Source organism: Pleuronectes platessa, chromosome 23, assembly GCF_947347685.1.
Source record: "Pleuronectes platessa chromosome 23, fPlePla1.1, whole genome shotgun sequence".
Taxonomy (NCBI): domain Eukaryota; kingdom Metazoa; phylum Chordata; class Actinopteri; order Pleuronectiformes; family Pleuronectidae; genus Pleuronectes; species Pleuronectes platessa.
Window position 1 is genome coordinate 11,200,136 of NC_070648.1, and position 19,258 is coordinate 11,219,393.

At 42.4% G+C, this 19,258-nt stretch overlaps 1 protein-coding gene across 1 annotated transcript in view; it reads left to right on the forward strand.

Annotated features, from left to right (window-relative positions):
* Positions 1 to 19,258, forward strand: part of fgf11a (fibroblast growth factor 11a) — a 76,844-nt gene that overhangs the window by 38,732 nt on the left and 18,854 nt on the right. Inside the window, exon 3 of the mRNA XM_053416305.1 lies at positions 9,551 to 9,654. Within this exon, the coding sequence (XP_053272280.1) occupies positions 9,551 to 9,654 (104 nt within the window). The remainder of the gene's footprint in view (positions 1 to 9,550; positions 9,655 to 19,258) is intronic.

Genomic DNA, 19,258 nt, shown 5'->3' on the forward strand with positions numbered 1-19,258 from the left:
TTTAGCATCAATCAGCAGCACAATCATCTACCTGGCTGCACAGAATATTGAAAGAGTCAGAATTGCTGTGTGAGCGTGTGTGTTTGTGTGTGTGTGTGTGTGTGTGTGTGTTAGCGTGTTGCAGGCTGTCAGGCTTATCTTCAGTCGTCTCCCCGGTAACCAAAACTTGCTCTATAATGCAAGCTGGCCTGGAACCAGACTGCTTTCAGTTTCACTCAATTTCCATTTCCCCCTAAATCTTTTATTTATTCATTTATACATATTTTTTACAACCAATTAAGATCAAGTTTTTAACTAACTGTACCGACAAAGTAGTTCTGAATGTTGTCAAGAAGTCCAATGACAACTTTAACATGGCTGGACAAACCTCTTAGGGGATGATGGGGCAAAAAAATGTATTTATAAAGCTCGGAATCATAACATATGTTAACTCAGGGCACTTTACATTGTAAAGTCAAGCATCATGCTTAGATCGGCTGGGTTTAAGGAGGGAAATGGGCGAAAGAACAGTAACGAATCATTTGAGTAGAGGGAGAAACCTGCAGAATGAGGACAAGGTGAGAGGACGCTATGTGAGATTGGAAACACAAAGTCAATGGTATGCAGTTGTGTGATAAAAATACATCTTCCTCAGAAGTCTAGGCTTGTAGCAGCAAAACTAAGGGATGGCTCAGGGCTCACCTGAACCAGCCCTTATTACTGTATGAGCGTTATCAGAGAGGAAAGCTTGACGTCTATAACCTTAAATGAAGAGGTGGTGTCTGCCTGGTTCCACGGGAGAGGTACCTAGTAGCTGAAGGCTGGACAAGTGAGCCTGTGATAAAGGAGCAAAGTGATCTGTTGGGATAGTAGATAACGTTTTGTGAAACTGCAAAAGTGCAGTAATTGAGCGGCAGCGGGTAAAGACTGGCTGCGGGCAGGAAGTTAGAGAACTGTGAGTTCATCCTACCTGGTCTATCTGCAATAAAGCCGTGCTTACATTATCAAGTAGATTCTTTTTCTTTTTTTTGCAGCAAGTTTGTATTCAATGTTTTTTTATTAAGATGAAACCGAATGCACTTTGTTACTGTTCATTTCTGTGGAAACTCTGAATGATTTATAGTGTTTTCAAACAGTGCACGATGACTATTTCAGAGGTCTGTTAGGATAATTGACACAATCTGTAGACCCAGCTTTTCAAAGTAACTCTTTTTTTAAATGAGGAAGTGATTCTATGAATTTTGTTGCCATGAAATATATTATATATACATTATCAATATAATCTGGCTGGTCAGTTTTGCCTGCGCGCCGACTGTTGCCCTCACTGCAAAGCTCTGTTTGCCTGCTTATCCAAAGTTTATTGTTATTAAATGCATCACATATCTAAATTGCACCAAATTCAACACTGCATGTCCTTGAGCCTTTAGTAATACGCATTCCAAGTTGTAAGCTGATAAGATGAATGATTATTTAGATACGTGGTCCACATACAGACAAACAGAGATTTGTGGAATTAGGAGATAGATGACTTCCAGGAGGAAGGAGGAAGTATGGATGAAAAAGGGGAACGTTAACATCCCACCTCCTGGTTCTCTCCTGTCAGTAAGGTTGGACACATTGAAGGGCTACGACTGATGCAGGGACAGTGGTTGGAAGGAGGTATGGAAGCCCTGAGGGGATGCAGCAGAACAAAAAGTGAAGAGTGGCTTTTTGTATGGCCTTGCAATACTTTTATCACTTTTTTTTTTTAACCAAGTTCCCTCAGGGCTTCCATAACTATGCGATAGAGGAAGTTGTCAGGAAGCTGGAAGTGACTGAATATTAAAGCAAAAAGCGACAAAGGGGATGAAAACAGAGAGTAAGAGGATCAGAGACAAGAAGAGGAAGAGAAAGAGGGCACGGTGGAACATGCCAGAAAAAAAAGAAACTGAGCCAGCGAGACAAGACGGGTTGGCAGAGGAAGAGAGAGAGAGAGGGAGCAAGCAGAAGAGGAAAAATGTGAGGATGACATAGAAAATAGGGAGAGAGAGGGGCGAGAGGGAGGGAGTGAAGCCAGGAGGAGCAGGTAGCTGACGTGACTCCGCCTTGACAACTGTGTCTCCCCCCTCTGGTGGGAGGTCAGAGGAGCTGCCTGCCCCCTCCTCCCGCCCACATGCTCTTCTCTCCCCCCCTCGGTCCATGGTTTTGGCTCGTCCAGGCCGTTATGTAATGAAGCTGGAAGAGGAACGAAGGAGGGACAGGAGAGTAGGGTGAGGGAGGAGAGACATTATCTATCTAGTGTAGAGGAGGAATTTGTTAAAGGAATGTACTGGTGTTTTTGCAAATTTTTGCCACTTTATTCCGAACTTTATTTGTACGGATAAACTCTCTGTCAGGTTCGATGAAGCAGGTAGACCCATGCAGAGTTTAAATAAAAAGTGTCCTTTTAATAAGTGAATGTCCAACAGGAACGAAACAACAAACAAAGGAATCTCAAAATGTCAAAACAGAAAAAACAAAAAGCACACAGGGGAAAAACACCAGAAGCCTACGAGGAGATGCAGAGGACGGGAGCTCAGGGGACAAGGGATACAACAAGCAGAGGAGATCAGGACAGGACATGAGACAGGCATTTAGACACAAACCGAAAAGGACAAGGGGAAGCACATGGACTTAAATACACACAGGGAAGGCAGGGGCAATTGGACACAGGTGGAACACATGAGGACTGGTGCAGACAATCACAGAGACAGGAAGTGAAGACAACACACTAGGAACAGAGCCTACAAAATAAAAGTAAAAACACAAAACATGCGAAAAAACTCATTAACAAACATTAACACAAGGATGTACAAGAAACACAACAGGAGGTATTAATTAAACAGAAAACACTTTTAATAAAGAGGCGGACAAATAAACACACTCAGAAAACGAAACCATTACACTAATGTCTGTACCAAATTCCATGGCACTGTACTGTATCTAATAAGTGTTGAGATATTTCAGGCTGGATAAAAGTGCACTGCTAAATGAAGTTAGGAGGAAAGTAAATAGGATTAAAGCACCTTCCAATTGGCATACTGTAAGTAGGCTACTTATGAGTAGAAATGTTTTCCATCCTTTTTTCCACATCTAAAACAAAAAGTGAAAAGTGATATTTGATTTCCCTGCTTCCCCCACGTCTTATATTTAAAAAGAGAAAAAAAAGAATAGACATCTGAAAGGTAAAGATATAATAACGTACAATGATTATACAATGACCAGTCAGATTTCCCCTGTTGGAGGATTCACTAGCCCAGGACGGGGAATCACTTCTTAAAAGCCCACTTCTCTATCGCATTATATATTCATGACCATAAGAAAGTCTCAAAGCCAGTTGGTTATTATTTATGAAGAGATTTGATTGGCAGTCCTGGAAACTCTGAACATCTGGTTGCAACGTAGCCGAGCTCCATGAAAGTAAGATCCTTTTCTCCCAACAGAAAAATATGAAAATACTGAAATAGTTTTTTGAACTAACTAGATCATCTTGTGTTCATGTAAAAGCCCGCAGCTCATAGTAAGATAATAGATAATAGAAGGGTTTTTATGATGTTTAAATGCCTTTGTCTGTGAGTGTGTGTTCATGGGAGTTAATTAATCTGTTAATCTGTAGAATGGAATCCAGCCATGAAAAAAAAAGCAGTGAGACAGGTGACTGATTGGAAATCACTAAAAGAAAAGGATTAAGAAATAGAGAAAGAATGCACTGAGCGCAGTGTTGTGTGATGGTCCTACTGGTGTGGTTGTCACTGGATTTAATCTCGCTCTGGATTCATTTTCTCAGAAAAGAGGAGGAGTGGAGAAACCCCAAATGACACAGGGAGAACGACAATTTGACAGACAAAGAGAGGAGGAGAATGAAGAAGGGAGAAGAGAGACGGGGACAGAGAGAGAGATGAAAGCTGTAGATTCAAAATCGGAAAAGCCATGAGGAGGAGTGTGATTTCCCTCACTTCCATCCACTGTAATTACGATCTCCCACTGTCGGAGCCAAATCGGACTTATCTCTCTCTGTGCTCCGGAGCCAGTCGTCTTTTTCTCTCTCTGTTTAACTTTCCCGAGTGCTCAATAACGCTGCTTCACAGAGGGCAGAGGGAGAGAGATTCAAAGACTCGAAAGACAAACGATGAAAACTTTGCGCTGTGTGCGAGCTGCGGCGTTCAAAGAGGAACAAATGTGGAGAGGAAATGCTCTCTCAGCCAAATGAGTAGGACAGAGGTTCGTGATGATGTGAAGAAGAGCATGGGGAATACCAAACGATGGAGAAGTGAGGACGGCGAATACAAAGGAGGGGGGGTAGAGACAAGAAGATTGAGTGACGAAGAGACGGACAGAGAAGGCTGCAGGGCAAAGAGGGACAAAGATGAATGGGCGCGGATGGAGGACTATTGGTTCCATAGGTGTGAGGGAACGACAGCTGGCAACGGGGGAATTGAATGGAAACAAATGAGGAGGAAAAATGGAGAGATGCATTAAAAGAGAGAGTGAGATAAGGAAGGGGTTGTTAATTCACGACAAGGCGGGGAGAAAGCCCAGGCAGCACCAGGGAGAGGGAGGAGAGGAGAGGAGAAGGACGGGAAAGTCAGATGGACTGAAAGGAGGAGCGATAAGGAATGAGAAAAGCCTGAGGGAAGAGGTGGAAGTTAAATAACAGGAGAGTGGGGTTAGTTGTCGTTAGAGTCATCGACCGCCGGGGAAATCAAGCTCAGCTAGAAATCACTAAACCTACTATTGAGTCTTATAAGCTCATGTTTTTGACGGCGTGTTCAATCATCTGTCCGTCTGATTTCAAGAAGTTGGTGTCATTTTAAGTTTGACTTGTAACTGCAAAAATCTGAATGATAAAATATAATATATTTGTGCAAACTAAACCATATACCAGCCATTAACATGAATTCACTATGGGAAACACGATATATTCCATATCTCTATGTATATGGTTTAAATTAACATCCGTCTTTATGTTCATGCCGATATATATACATACATTTCTGCGTTGACGTCCAAAATATGACTTAAGCAAATGTCCACATACCTTCTATAAAGATGGACGATGCGTCTCCACTTACCACCTCTATCCAGAAATGAAGTTAACATACCCCAGATACAAATGCTGCCACTTTGCACCTTGGGAGCTCGATTCTGTGAAGAAGTGGTGATCAGGTCCAGCTAATACACAATGCTGGACCAATCGTGAGTCACGGTGATAGTAACATGAATATTGTTAATACCCAAAGTCATAGTGATAGGAAAGCAGTCTATTTAATATTCTTTACCCTTGTGTGTGTGTGTGTGTGTGTGTGTGTGTGTGTGGGCGCTGCAGTCATGTGTCTCCCTTAGAGAATGTGTGTGTTGTCAGGAGGTGCCAAAGATAACGATAGCTTCTGGGATAAGACCAGACCACAGTTTGTCTGCAAACACCAACTCCCCAGTCTGATAGTGAACCCACCCACATCCGATCAGACAGCTTCAACTTCAAGATGGTTAGAAAACACAGGGTCGTTGTGAGTCTTGTTCAACTCGTTAAATGCTGGTTATTTGTCAATTTGGTGAGAAATGTAGAAGTTAAATCCACTGTTGATGTGTTCCATCACAGTACAGTCTTAGTATTTAGTTTACTGCTCAAAATACACATCTAACTGTGCAGTTTCTTTTCAAGGTTGCAGAGCAGTGAGATGATCTTTGTTGGCATTGGAATAATAAAGCCCTGATTAAGTCTGTGCTATGGAAATTGATAAAAGAAACAGTGGCCGTGAGTTTCAATGTCCAGTATTTTGTCATCTCATCCATCCACCACTAGCTGCAGACATTGTCCCTTTATAATCTGCCTCACCTGACTTCCATTCCCAAAACCTGTGCAGCTATAACATCAAAAAGCTCCTATCCACTGTGTTCCATTCACACGGGAAACTGAATAAAGATTTACCAGTGCCTGACCAGAAGTTAAACTCTGAGTGACTTCCCACCGATGACTGTAATCCCCCTCTCATTCCAGTTGAGACCAACTGTGCTGCACAACACAACACTGCAGAGCAGCAGTGCACTGTGCCCGCCTGCAGATGCCCTCTGCACAGTTTACCTCTGTGTCCTGCTCCCCCCCCCCCCCCCCCCGCCTCCTCTTTTATCCCGCCTCCACTTTCTCCTTGTTTATTTATTGTGTAGATGATCTGGAGTCTCAAATTGACTCGTGGGATTGATTTGGCAACACCCTTCTCCCTCCCCTTCATTTCTCTCCTCCCTACTCCTCTCCCCTCCCTCTGTCGCCCCCCCTCGAAAGACTTTTGATTAATCTAGCAGCCACTTTGAGGAGCGCCGGAGAAGAAGACGAAGTCAAACGGAAGGACAGAGGGAGGGATGAGGAAAACGGGAGGACAAAAAGGAGGGTGGCATGCCTCTGTTATCCCGGCCCAAAGTTATGTGATCTATGTGATAAGCAAAGCTCTTTTTGATTGAGGTCGAGAATGCAAAAGCAAACTTCTTCTTTGAAGGGGAAATACAAAGAGATATATGCGCACAGGGGGAAAAGTACAAAGGAATAGGAAAGTAATTGGTTGCCAAGCCATTTGTGATATAATGCTATACTTATCACACACTACACAGTTGAAAGTGGTAGAAGTGGCAAAAATTGTCATTGAAATATGAATGCTTTTCAGATTTAACTTGGTGTCAGACATTGATGGAAAAAATACATTTCCCAGTCATTGCTTTGTTGGCTGAAATAGCAACAGGGTTTAGCTACTGTTTATCTTTTTGAGCTGAACTGAAAGTTTCAACATTTAATCTTTATAGGTTTTAAAACAAGAACCCTGTAAAAAGGGGCTAAAATGTATATATCACGTTTCAAGGTAGAGGCTACCGATGCATGCCCAAGTTGAATATCCATGTAGAAGACATTTCGATAATGTTTACTGATATGTAAACTCATTTTGGCTGCTATTCAAATATACTTTGAATTTACTCAAAACATGACCTATTGAAACTTGGTGCAGAACTGGTCCAGAGGGCAGATCCAGGATTTTTTTTTCACATTTTATTTAACATTTGGAGAAGTTTTTTCAACATTTTCCTTGATTTCTTAGAGAATAATTCATGGACCTTGATGAAAAAGATCAGACATGCTGAGGGGGCTGATATTAATGAGTGGGTGCAATTTGGGGCAGTTTCAAATACAATTTTGGTTCTAGTGAATTTAAATTGGGTTTCATAAGGGGACTAATGGGCCTTGACGGAGGTATATGCTCGGCTGAGTGCAATTCTAGTTTACCATTTTATAGCTGCTCCTTTTCCGATGATTGTATATGGAAATATTCTTTTCTTTTTTTGGCCCAAAACGTTAAACAAAAGTATCCCTCTTACTACAGCTACATCTGAGAAAACAGCGGAGAAATTTCCATCATATAATCAAGGGCAGTGCAGTGGTTGTTCTTTGTGTGTGCGTGTGTGTGTCTTGGTGTGCAGCAGGTTATGTGGGGTCATCGAAGCTTCTAATGTGTGTGTGTGTGTGTGTGTGTGTGTGTGTGTGTGTGTGTGTGTGTGTGTGTCTGTGTGTGCACGCGTCCTGCTCTATTTGTCATCCCAGCCGTGGTCTTTGGTGACACTTTGTTCATTTGCGAAACCGACTGTTTGAGATGCAGCGATCGATCGAGCAAATAGAAGCAGGGCCCTGAGGATGGAGAGAGAGAGAGAGAGAGAGAGAGAGAGAGAGAGAGGGAGAGAGAGAGATGTGCAGTTTTCATTTCTGACATTTGAACCTTGAAAACTGGACACACATCACTGTCCTGCCTGTTTTATATAATTCACACATGTGTGATTGACAATGGAGATGCTTGTGGTTCACACTGGTGGTGAGAAAAATGAAATGCAAGACTTTCTCCCGCTGCACAGCACAGAGTTAGAAAGTAGAAAGTAGGGAGGAGGATCTGCAACACCGGATCTTTGCTGAGGTTTATCTGTGAAAAACTTTTTGGGAGTTTGTTTTTCTATCTCCAGCTCTGGCTTTTTATCGCCCACTGATAGCCGCACTTCCATCCATTATGTTGGCAGAACTTCTGATTTGAAATTGATTTGTCAGATAGCAACTAATGGCTCCATGAGTCGAAAACATGCTCTCCAGACTGCATTTTTCATCCGTATGAAAGATGTGTCATTTTGACAACCAGGCTGCGACTCTATAATGCGAAGTTAAAATTCCTCCAAGAAAAAAAAGACTTAAACATAAAACATAAAACTAGTGTTTAAGGCATTATGTGCTGATAACAGTGGGATAACAATTGAATTATTTATAGTCTAGTTTAAGAGGAAAACATTAGTTAGAGTTTATAAGATAATAAGTGTACCTTGTTTGTTCTTTCAACAGTTTCCATATTAAATATGTCCTATATTTAATATAGTATTTGGAAATACACTTTCTGCTGAGATCAATTCTGCTTTTTCAATATGAAGCTTGAACGTAGCCTGTTAGTTTAGTGTAACCCAGGTTAGAAGTGAATGCAACTGCTGGTGATTTGTTGTTTATTGTTTTCAAGCCAATCCTAACCAGTATTACAATATAAATATAGTAGGGCCTTGCCTGTCTCCTCTCCGATTGGTTGGTGTGGGGCACAGCAGTTCATTATCTACCATTCACTTCATTCCTGATACTGATTCAGAGTTGAGTTGCAGATATGCTCTGGTTGAAATGTATTCGCACCTATCAGCCTAACCTTGCGCTTAGCATTCAATGCAGAGCTCCTATTGGGAAAATGTCAATTTAAGTAAGTGTGATTGAAGCATAACATCAGCATTACACCTGGAAATATATGTGGAAACCGCGAGCCGGGGTCCATTCAAAATGTTTTCAGCATCACTCAAGTTAGCATGTCACGTCTCATAAAACACAAACCTGAGAGATTTACGAGGAAAAATTATACTTACATAAATACATGGTGGACATGTTACACAGACAAATTCAGAAATGCATATAGACTACACACTCACACACAAACACACATCCACACACACACAAACACATATTGTGTGAGTGCTGCTCCAGTGGCCAGGTTGAACATAGTTTATATGGAGAGCTATGCACATATGAAATCCAAGGTTCCACAGGAGGGAACTCTGCAAAGTCCATTGCAAAGTGCTGTTTACTGTGACGGGACGGAGGCAATGAATTCAAAGCAGGCTCAGGAGATGTCACTTTCTAATGTACTGTATTCTGAAAGCTCTGAGTTAAGCTGTGCTGTCTCTATCTCTCTCTCTCTCTCTCTCCTGCAGGGGGATTCTCCGTACAGTCACTCCCGAGTTCGTCTGCCCTCCAGTGTACCAGCAATCAGACTTTATTCCTCCTAAATCCCCCTTACCTAATCCCTCCCTCCTCCTCTCCCTCTCTTTTTCACCCACTTCCTCTTTCCGTGTCGGACAGATATACTGTACGACGGGGAGGATGAAATAAGAGACGGCTGGAAAGCAATTGTCTTTTCATGGCACGCGGAAGCACAGTGAACATTTAAGCGAAAGAATGATCGCTCTAACGCCACTGTTCCCCTGTCTCCTTTCTTTTTTACAGTGCAGTTCAACTTGATTCCTGTGGGGCTCAGGATCGTGGCCATCCAGAGCACCAAGACAGGGCTCTATGTCGCCATGAACAGCGAGGGCTACCTCTACACTTCGGTACGGTCAGCACATGCAATGAAGTAATGCCTCAATGATGATGGGATTATAAGACACACTGATCCTTCATTTATTTCGTTAAATTAAGTTGTTTAGAAACATCGTTTTTGTGCTAGCAACACTAGCATTTCCCCCAGAATGAATTCAATCTGTTGTGGTAACAGAGGGACTCTCACATGCAACAGATTCTCAGAGACAGGTACACAGGCTAAAGCGTGAAAGATAAGTCCTCTCTATGGAGAAAAGAACTGCACTCCATTCAAATGCTGCAGCTGAAACTATGACTGCGTGAACGGTAAAAACGTTATGGACCAGCATGCATTAGTGGACTAATCGGGACAAATTAGGAAATGCGTTTATAATTAGGTTATAACTGTATAATGTCAGCAATTGAGTCACCTGATAAGCAGCCGCACACACCTAAGCACAGTATGACTTATACACAGCGCAGCATCACTTGAAAAATTGTCTCTTCATCCCGACCTGGTTTCTTTTCCCTCAAACAGTAACAGTGAAAAGCTGAGGATGACATGTAGTGTCTGTCTGTGTGTGTGTGTGTGTGTGTCTGCGTGTGTGTGTGTGTGTGTGTGCATCAAACGGTTTCCTGCTATCGGTCACAGCAGCGCTTGTATGCTACAACTCGGGAAACAGCTCGTATGATGTTTCCCGAGAGTTATTTCGCATTGATGTGCAGAGAGGAGCGGCAGAGCTGCACGTTCGAGAGGCAGATGGAGGACTAGACGGAGACAGAAGCATGGATCAGAGTGCACTCTGTCAGGATGAACAGAAAAGCTCTTTCTTCAGCCCTTTTTTCCTCCTGGAACACGGGCAAATTGTGTGAGATCTTGTTTGAAGTGCATCGGTGCCCTTACTTCAAAGTCCGTCTAATGCCGCCTGCACACATAGCGGAGGAGACGAGGAGAGGCGATACAGGGTTCCTATCGGGTGGAACAATCGAAAATCCGCCTGGAAAGAACCCGCACACTGAAGTCCTCCCCCTGCCTTGTGTGCAGTCTGTGAATCTGTTGAGACACAAACACGCATAATGATTAATGTCTTTCCTGTAGCAGCTTCCCAAACTAGAGAATGCTAATATCCTTCCCTACATAAAGTAGTTGGAAAGTTTAGCTCGGACTGAATTCTCTTTGCCTCCTGAATTCTTTTGTGTCTTGATGTTCCACAAGGGACATTACTCATCAGTGACTATGCAAAAATTCAAATTAGGAATGTAAAATCTATCAGCTGCAGCTCTTAACCTCTACTTGTGATTAAAGTCAACCAGTTCAGTTCAACTTTCACTTAGGTCATACCTAATTGTTAACACTAAACACAAAGCACAACCCTGACAGTGGCCAACACTCAATAGAAATATGCTTGAATTCCAGCTGAGAATATGGACACAACTCGTAAGGTCGAAGGATTCCTGCTTGCCTTAATATATGGTAATGCCTAAATATCAGTCATCTTTCTTGGCTGTGATGATTAGAACAAAACCCAGGTTTAAAAATACAGAAATGTCTCTCTTCATCAGAAAAACTCCAAATGGAAATTGCAAAACAGTTCAAATTCAGCCTCAATCCATATTTCAACCTAAATGCAATCGAACTGTGACTGCAACCCCAAAAGAAACTTTCCCCCTATAATGCGCCCCAGAAAATGGTCCTTGAACATGACTTTTCCAGGGCTTGGAACCCCACTAGACAGTAAAAACCATGCACACACACACACACACACATACACAGATTTAGAGGTTATACTTTCCTAGGCATTCTCTTGACAGAAGAAAGGTGACCCATTTTCACACAGGGAAAGAACCACAGGGGGAGAGGCAGCGAAGGGAAGGAGAGAACCTTTCGAGAGAATCCCTGGGAGATGAGAACGGAGGGAGGACAACGCTTTTTTTTTTTTCCCCCTTTTAATTCAAACTACCTTGTCTCCCATTATAATGTATAAACGTGTGCACCACAGTGAGCGATGGAGAAGATGATGGAAAACAGAAATAGAGAAAGAAGGCATGTTCTGTGTTAGCACGTGCAGGAAACTGGGCCCTTGCATCATTCCCTTACGTGTAAGGGTCAAAGAACCTCAATGTATTATTTCAGAGAGGATTTTGGTACATGTGCCCTTTTGGGTCATGCTTACTGATTGTGTTCTGCTGTCTGAAGTGGAAACTGCTCTGGGGGATGAGGGGGAAAATCTGTCGTTGTTTAATTTCTTATGTGTGCTTTCTTTAAAGTTTTATAATTAGGAGGATGTTTGAGATAAGGGCTGTTAGTTGGCGGGCGGTGGTTCGGTCTGCATTGCAGAGAGGCAGAAAAAAAAGAGCAACAAACTCATGGAGAGTTATTACCTGACTCTGCGGTTCACTTCAGTTCATTTTTGTTTTACGGCCCAAGAACTTTACTGTTGTACTTAAATCTCAATGCTCTCATTGCTCACTTTCCAGACTCAGTAGACTGATGTTTACAAAAAAAAGAACAACAACAGTCTTTTAACCCGCTGTGTATGCGGTTACTACTAGTGGATAATTTAGTGTTTCGATATCTCCTCCAGGATACCTTAGGGTCCTGGCCTATTTTGGGCATATTTGAAAGATTTAGAATGCTTTTATATGTCTAACATAACAAACCTTCACCATGCCATGTTTGGTACCTTTGTTTTCAGCACAACATTCCCTTTATGACTAGATAATTATAATTTTCACTTTTGACATAGTATATCAACATATGGGAACCCAAAATACACAAGAAACATAAAATGGAAAGCATGTAAAAAACAATGGTTTTTTGTACTATAAAAACCACAAATATCGTCAATAACGCATTTTCATAATTGCAAACGTAAATCCAGGCAGTATATGTAAAGACATAATTGAACAATGTATACAACATCCAGCAACATCCACCTTTTTGAAAAAGAAAGTGTAGTCATGGACATTTTGGGGTTTCCTGCCCCTCCCTAGTATATTCAGTCTGTAGAGCAGAATCAGCAAATTTCTTTCCATTTCTCAATGCTTTCAAAAAATGACAAAGATCATGAGTTAAATGAAACGCCTGCACTATCCTATCTGTTATGCTTTTACTTGTGTGTAAATGCATCAAATTTATGCGATAAAATCTCGGTTTATCTCGGCCTGACAACCAGCCTAACAATCTGACTGTGTTACGCCGTGGAATCTCAAATCAGCCATTCGATTTGACTCCGGAGGGGTTTTCAATATTTGGTTAATAAACATTGTAGTTTCAGTGGAATGTTAATAGAAAAAATATTGTCCTTAGTTCGAGTCACTGTTGACTTTTTCAGTATTTAACTTTGATGCTGATCTTTTAACTTACCATAACTGGGAAGGCTTAAATGCTGCTATGGCCTCTATGATGGGATGTAGAGAAACAAATGGACTGTATTGTTAATGAACACTTTTGTAACTATTCAATAGCTAACGATGTTTGTTAATTTATAACATGACACAAGTTGTATTAAGTTTCCTGTAAAACCTTTGTTTTCACTTTTTCAAATCAAAGAGCGGATTCTCCATGAGCAGTGTTGAGGTTCAAATTGTGACCGAGGTGGAAAGGTGTTTCCTAGCTCTTTTTTCGTGGCAATAACAAAAGGCTCACCTCGGCTGCGGCAGTGCTCCAGTGGCTACTCAGCATTAATCTTTCACGGGCCTCCCTCTCCCCTCTGCAACCTCACACACACAAGCAGATAATTACAACACTTATTTAAAGGATTGGAAAATTAAGTGCCTTCTCCCTGCTGTACATTTGCCAGTAATGGCTCTGAGCAAAAGGAAAAGTAGTTTTTCTGCCTCTGCCTTCCTTAGACCCTTCATTTATATTCATTCATCAGTTGCATCGTTCTCACTCGATGTTTTTCTGTTGTAATTTTTTAGTTCTGCAGTTACCTCGGGAGAGTGACGCAAATCTAATTTAATCAGCAAATCTATTTTCATCAAGACACCTTTTATAAACATACAAATATTTGTGGTAGTGGCGGTGGTGGGCCAGCAGACAGAGAGAGAGAATACATGGCGCCCTCCGTCGGCTTATCCATCGATCCATCCATTCTCTATACTGCTCATAAAATGAGGGAATTGAGAGGCTAGAGCCAAATAAAGCTAACATTAGCAACAAACACCATCCACAGCTACGGGGCAGTTTGTAGAGTCCAGAATCAACTCTATCATCTGGGCCACATGGCTGTGTCACTGCTCCTGCAATAACAACAATAGAAACTGTGTTAAAACCTTGTTGTGCGGCAACTAGAACCTGATAACATGACTGCCAAAAGAAAAATAAAGACGTTCTCTCAGTTATTCTAGACACTTGGACTTTAGTGTGCAAGGCAGTTGCATAGTCATGTCTCCCAGTGCCGCTGTTGATAATCTAAATGAGACTTGTAACACAGAAAAGCTTTATTTTCTGAAAGCCATTAATACTAATGGATTTTGAATCAGCAGAAATTGCCCAGTAGACCTGGCATCAAAAAAGAATAGATATGATCAGAGGATGACAAAGTCCCATTAGTAAGTTTTGGTCAAGGTCACCGATGCCCACAGAGAAACTCTGTTTTCCCCTTCTCTGCTCTGAGGAGGTCAAATTTCAGGGGAGCGTTAGTACAGCATTTAATGTAAAAAAAAAAAAAAAAATCACATTAGCTGCATTCATTGTAGTTTTTATTGGGAACAATTCTAATTTTAAAACACTCTAAACATCAACCCACGTGACGTTTGATAGGCTCAGTGGTGTTTACCCCTGCAAACACACACCATGAATAATTGATCGCATGCAAGTGTAGTGAATCCCCAAACTCCCCTCTTTGGTGTTGTCTAACCAGACGACACAACTCAAACCTCCGGAGACATTGCTGCAGTGAAAGTAGCTCCTGCCAGCACGAGATAATAAAACAAAATTAACTCACTTACCTCTAGTGAAGAAGCAGGAATCCAAACATCTCACTTCATGTCTTTAGAGATGTATAAGGACGAGCCAAGTAACACTTGAGGGCTTCTTTTAGCACTCTGAAGATGTACAGAGGGGAGGGGGCACTGGGCTAAATGTGTGTGTTTCCACTAAATAATCTATTGTGTGGGGAAATAACACATTCGTAATGCCGTTAAACTGTTTGTGGATTTGCGAGTGCACAAGCTGGATAAAAGTGTGGGAGTGACAGGCTAAATGATGGAGCCGGCGTCCTTTTGTCCTCACATGAGCCTCTTGTTTCGGGAGGAGAGAACAACATTGATAATAGAGGTGAGGAGGAGAACAGGGGGAGTGAGTCACTGCGAGGCATTGGCGTTTCGGCATTTGCATAAAAGTATGCGGGACAGGGCACGGTTTTCTTTCAAACGAGGCTCCTGCTGACAGCCACACATAGAAAATAGAACAGTTCCAAATGGAATGAAAAGCTGGTGTAGAGATAAAAATGAGATGTAGCAGATCAAACATTTGTTGACCTTCCAGTACACGGAATGTAAATCTTGTATGGCGTGTACCCATACAGTGCACATGCAGATTGGTATTCAAGGCCAGGGCTCGTCGAACTCCTTGAGGGCACGAGCGTGGCGGGGCACTTTGATTGACAGGACACGCTGGATCTTAGCACGAGTAATAACAAACAGAGCTGATTGTTGTCGCTGACTTGAGAGTGGGGGAAGGAGGAAGGGGGGAGAGAGAGAAAGATGGCCTGACAGGCCCAGACTCATACCGAACATAACGTCTCCGCTGGGAGCAACAACCGCCGCCACGCTCGTCTTTCTTTCTCCCCCTCTGTCTCACTTGTACAGCTTTTACTCTCCTGTCAGTCTGTCATGCTCCCTGTCCAGCCATTTGTGTCTCTTGGCCTCTCCTGTGGTTTGCCTTTTTTTCTTTCCGCTCCACCATCGCCGCGTCCCTCCTCCCTTGCTTTCTGTCTCCCCATGAACCCTTTTTATTCAGAATATATATCCCTGTCTTCTTGTGTCCCTTATCTGCTGTATTTGTCCTAGCTCTGTCCTCTACCTCTGTGCTCTCCTTTCCCCTCTCTCCCTTTGTCCTCCGCCTCCTCGTTCTGAAACCTTTCAAAGTCAGCTCTCCCCTCTCACGCTTTCACCCCCCTGCTTTGTGTCACCAATCCTTTCAGTGAACCCTGTCTCACAGAATCATTGCTCAGTAAAATCAGATTTTCTTGTATTTATTCCGAGACCCTTTCTTTCTCACGTTTCAATATAATGTGAGCTCAGTTGGTCAAAAACATACGAGGAGAGTGTTGTATTACAAAAGTAGAGAAGAGTCCTTTATTTCTTCCATGTTGATGCTGACTCAGCAAAATCGCCACCGGGGTAGACGCAGTTAAGCAAGTGTTCAAAACTAATATTTAATATTTTCCAGTGTGAACATGAAGTAAACATTATACTTAAAGCTGCATTAATCCATATTATATATTTGTAGTTGATCAAATGGAAATGTGATTTAAATACATTACTTATAGTGAAAAACCTGTAGAGAAACATCAATAAATGTGCAGTTCAACCCGGCTATATGGAGCATTCAAGCATCTTTCAGTTTGTTTAGTTTTTTTATGATCTGGGTTAGGGTCAGGAGTGATTAACTCTGTATAGTCAGACTAGGGAAACGCAAGTGGGTGAACATAGTGGAGAAATAAGCAGCCGAAGATTTCCCTCAGGAGTTGGTGGTGACCAAAACAGAACTAAAAGGAGAGGTGTCCATTCTTTAGTAGGTCAGACACATTATGCAAGTCATTGTATGTTTGACAAATTCTCAGGTTTGATTTTAACAATGGAATTATAAAGTTAGAACCAGTTCAGTGTTGAGCTACAGCTTGTTGCACTGCTCCCACATGGTCAAAACTAAGTAAATGCAAGTTTAAGTGAAATATATACACACCTCAAAGTAAAAATATCCCATTCAAGGTCATGTAGCCTATTTGAAATTTTACATCAGAAAAAGTTTGTTTGTGAGTGTGAGCATGAAAGCATACCAAAAGCGAAAGCAGCGATTGTTCAGAATATTGCATTGTTACATGTATTACACTATTCTTACTCACCAGCACTTTGTTTCCGTAAAGTGCTGGTTAATGCAAACTTTTTGCTCGTATACAGTTCATCCTAATTTATGGCAGGGAATCAGGTCTTAAATGTTTGGTCTGTTAAATCTTAGTGTCCATTAATAGATCGGCTTGCATGTTTTTTTTGCAGGTGAAATCAAGTTTGCACACGTAAATCAGGCCCTTAAGGTCCTTACTTACTTTACTAACCAAATAACCTTGGAGCCCTGCAGCGTATGATTTAAAATCTTTGAAGTAGGTGCAGCTCTAAATTGCATACTTTTGTTCGCTTACTCAGAGTGTGAGAATAAAAAAACAGGATAGGAAACAAATGCATCTGTCACACCTCCCCACTGTTCAAGTTTCTGAGAGACCTGCATCTAAACATTTGAATATTTCCCTTTGCACAGGAAGAAACTTTTTTCCCTAGCGCGGCCAGAAAGACCAGCTGAACGAGGAAAGAGGCCAGATGGACTGTGTGCATCCATCTGTCTTTACACATCCCCAACATTACACACCTCCTCTTCATCATCCCCCTTTCGCCTTCACCTCTGCAGTACCTTCATTCATCTGGCCACTATACATCTCTCTTTATTCATCTGCCTCTGTTTCCATCACGTGGTAAAGCCCTACAAATCTGAAAACACAGCCACTTGAGAGAGAACTAAAGAGCAAATAACAGGCATGCAGGGGGTCATCAGTTATGTATCTATTTTGTCCTGTCGATTTAAACTAAAATAAATGTGTTTTGGAGGTGTTGATATAAATCCAGGGACTTTGTGCAGGTCCATGCAGGCCTCAGTGGTACCAGGGCGTTAGCGGGGAGCTCAGCAGAGGTTAATGGCAGGGGGAAATTCCTTGTCATGGCTCCATTGTCTGGCGCGCTGGGACCCGCTTACCTGTGGGCACCTCCTGAAAATTGCTTTCTGATAAAAATAGAGCTCAGGCGTGTGGACCTGGCCCACTTTATTATCCGTGTGCTCGGGAAAAGCCTCGCGGGCAGAGAGACAGTCGGTAGCGGCGAGGGAGGGAGGAGTGGTGGTGGGGTGGAGGGGCTCTGCGTGGTGTTGTGATATGTAGACCAAGGCACACACACAAGACGAGCCGGAACACACACACAAACACACACTCCCCTGTGCAATTTGAACACCCTCCACATCCCCACTAACACACATGTTCACCCAGGTATAAACAATTTGACAGAGGCAGGCAGACATAATTGGGCCGGACTCGGATACCCGGGACCATTTCTGGCCAAACTCTCTGCAGCTAACAGGGGGGAAAGTTGGGAAAAGTAAAACTTTACTCCTCCAGATGACATTGTAGGATTTGCTCTTGGAGGATAAACGAACACAGCTCCACCCAGCACTGAGAATCACTGATGGGGACAAGGGAGGCAGAAATAAAACCCATTTTCTCACAAGCAGTTGTAGAGGAGAGACAAAAATAGCTAGCCTGTGAGTTTTCTTTTAATGCATAAGTTGTAACACTTTATATATTAAAGTACCCTGTTGTCAGTCTCTCAGTCTGGGGACCAGGTTGAAAGTGAATTCCACTACATAGCGCAGTGGTCGACAACTTGATTAATCTGGAGGTGAAATCACGACAAGATAGTTTGGATAATCTGATTATTTGTATTTCCCCAGTGACACAGATATTCACAAGAGTCACTGTTGCTGATCTCCATTGTAGCAGCAAACATTTATAGAATCACTTCCTTTTAAGCAAGTGCTACCACACCAAATGTTGACTATAGAATCTGCATTGCTGATAAACCAGGTAGGATTAGTGTTTATTAAAAACTCTGCACAAAACATGGAGCACAAAAACAATAAAAGAGCGACAGTATATTGTGGAACTGTTTTCGGAGGACTCGCTAATGATAAGGAATAATTCTAAAGTAACTCTGGAGCATTAAGAACAGGCAGGTTGAAAACAAGCACAAGTTATTGTCCTGAGCTGCGCTAACATACTTGCTGACAGTTAGCAAGCAGTTGGCAACCTCTGTTAGCCGGTAGAGCTTTTCTCTCCTCTTTAGTGGAGCTTGATTAAATTATGTAATGTGGACTCTTGAGACGGAAACGCCGAGGGCAGTAACTGTCTCAGTGCAGAGAGAATGGGGAGAATACAGAGTTAACAACATATGCACCGTCCTGACTGGATGTAGTTATCTTGCCCACTGTACTAGTTCGCCAACGACCTCTGAGTAATCGAGTCATTACCAAGCTTGCAGAAGATGCTTTCTGTTGTAACCCCCCCCCCCCCCCCCTTCCTGACTGTCCTCTGTTTTTGGCCTCGTCTAAGCGTTCCACTGGGGACTCCTTTAGGGATGCATGGAGGCACCGGCCGCTAAACAGGGAACACCTCTCTTCACATGACCAACTTAGGTGAGATGGGATAGAGGGAAGGAGGAGGAGAGCAAGGGATGTGTGATATTGGGGAGGGATGAGAACGGAAGGGAAGGGAACGGGGTAAAGATAGATGTGGGTTATCAAAGAGGAGGAGCAGGATATAAGACAGGATTTCATATCCACCTAAAAATGACGCAGCTGCATCCAGA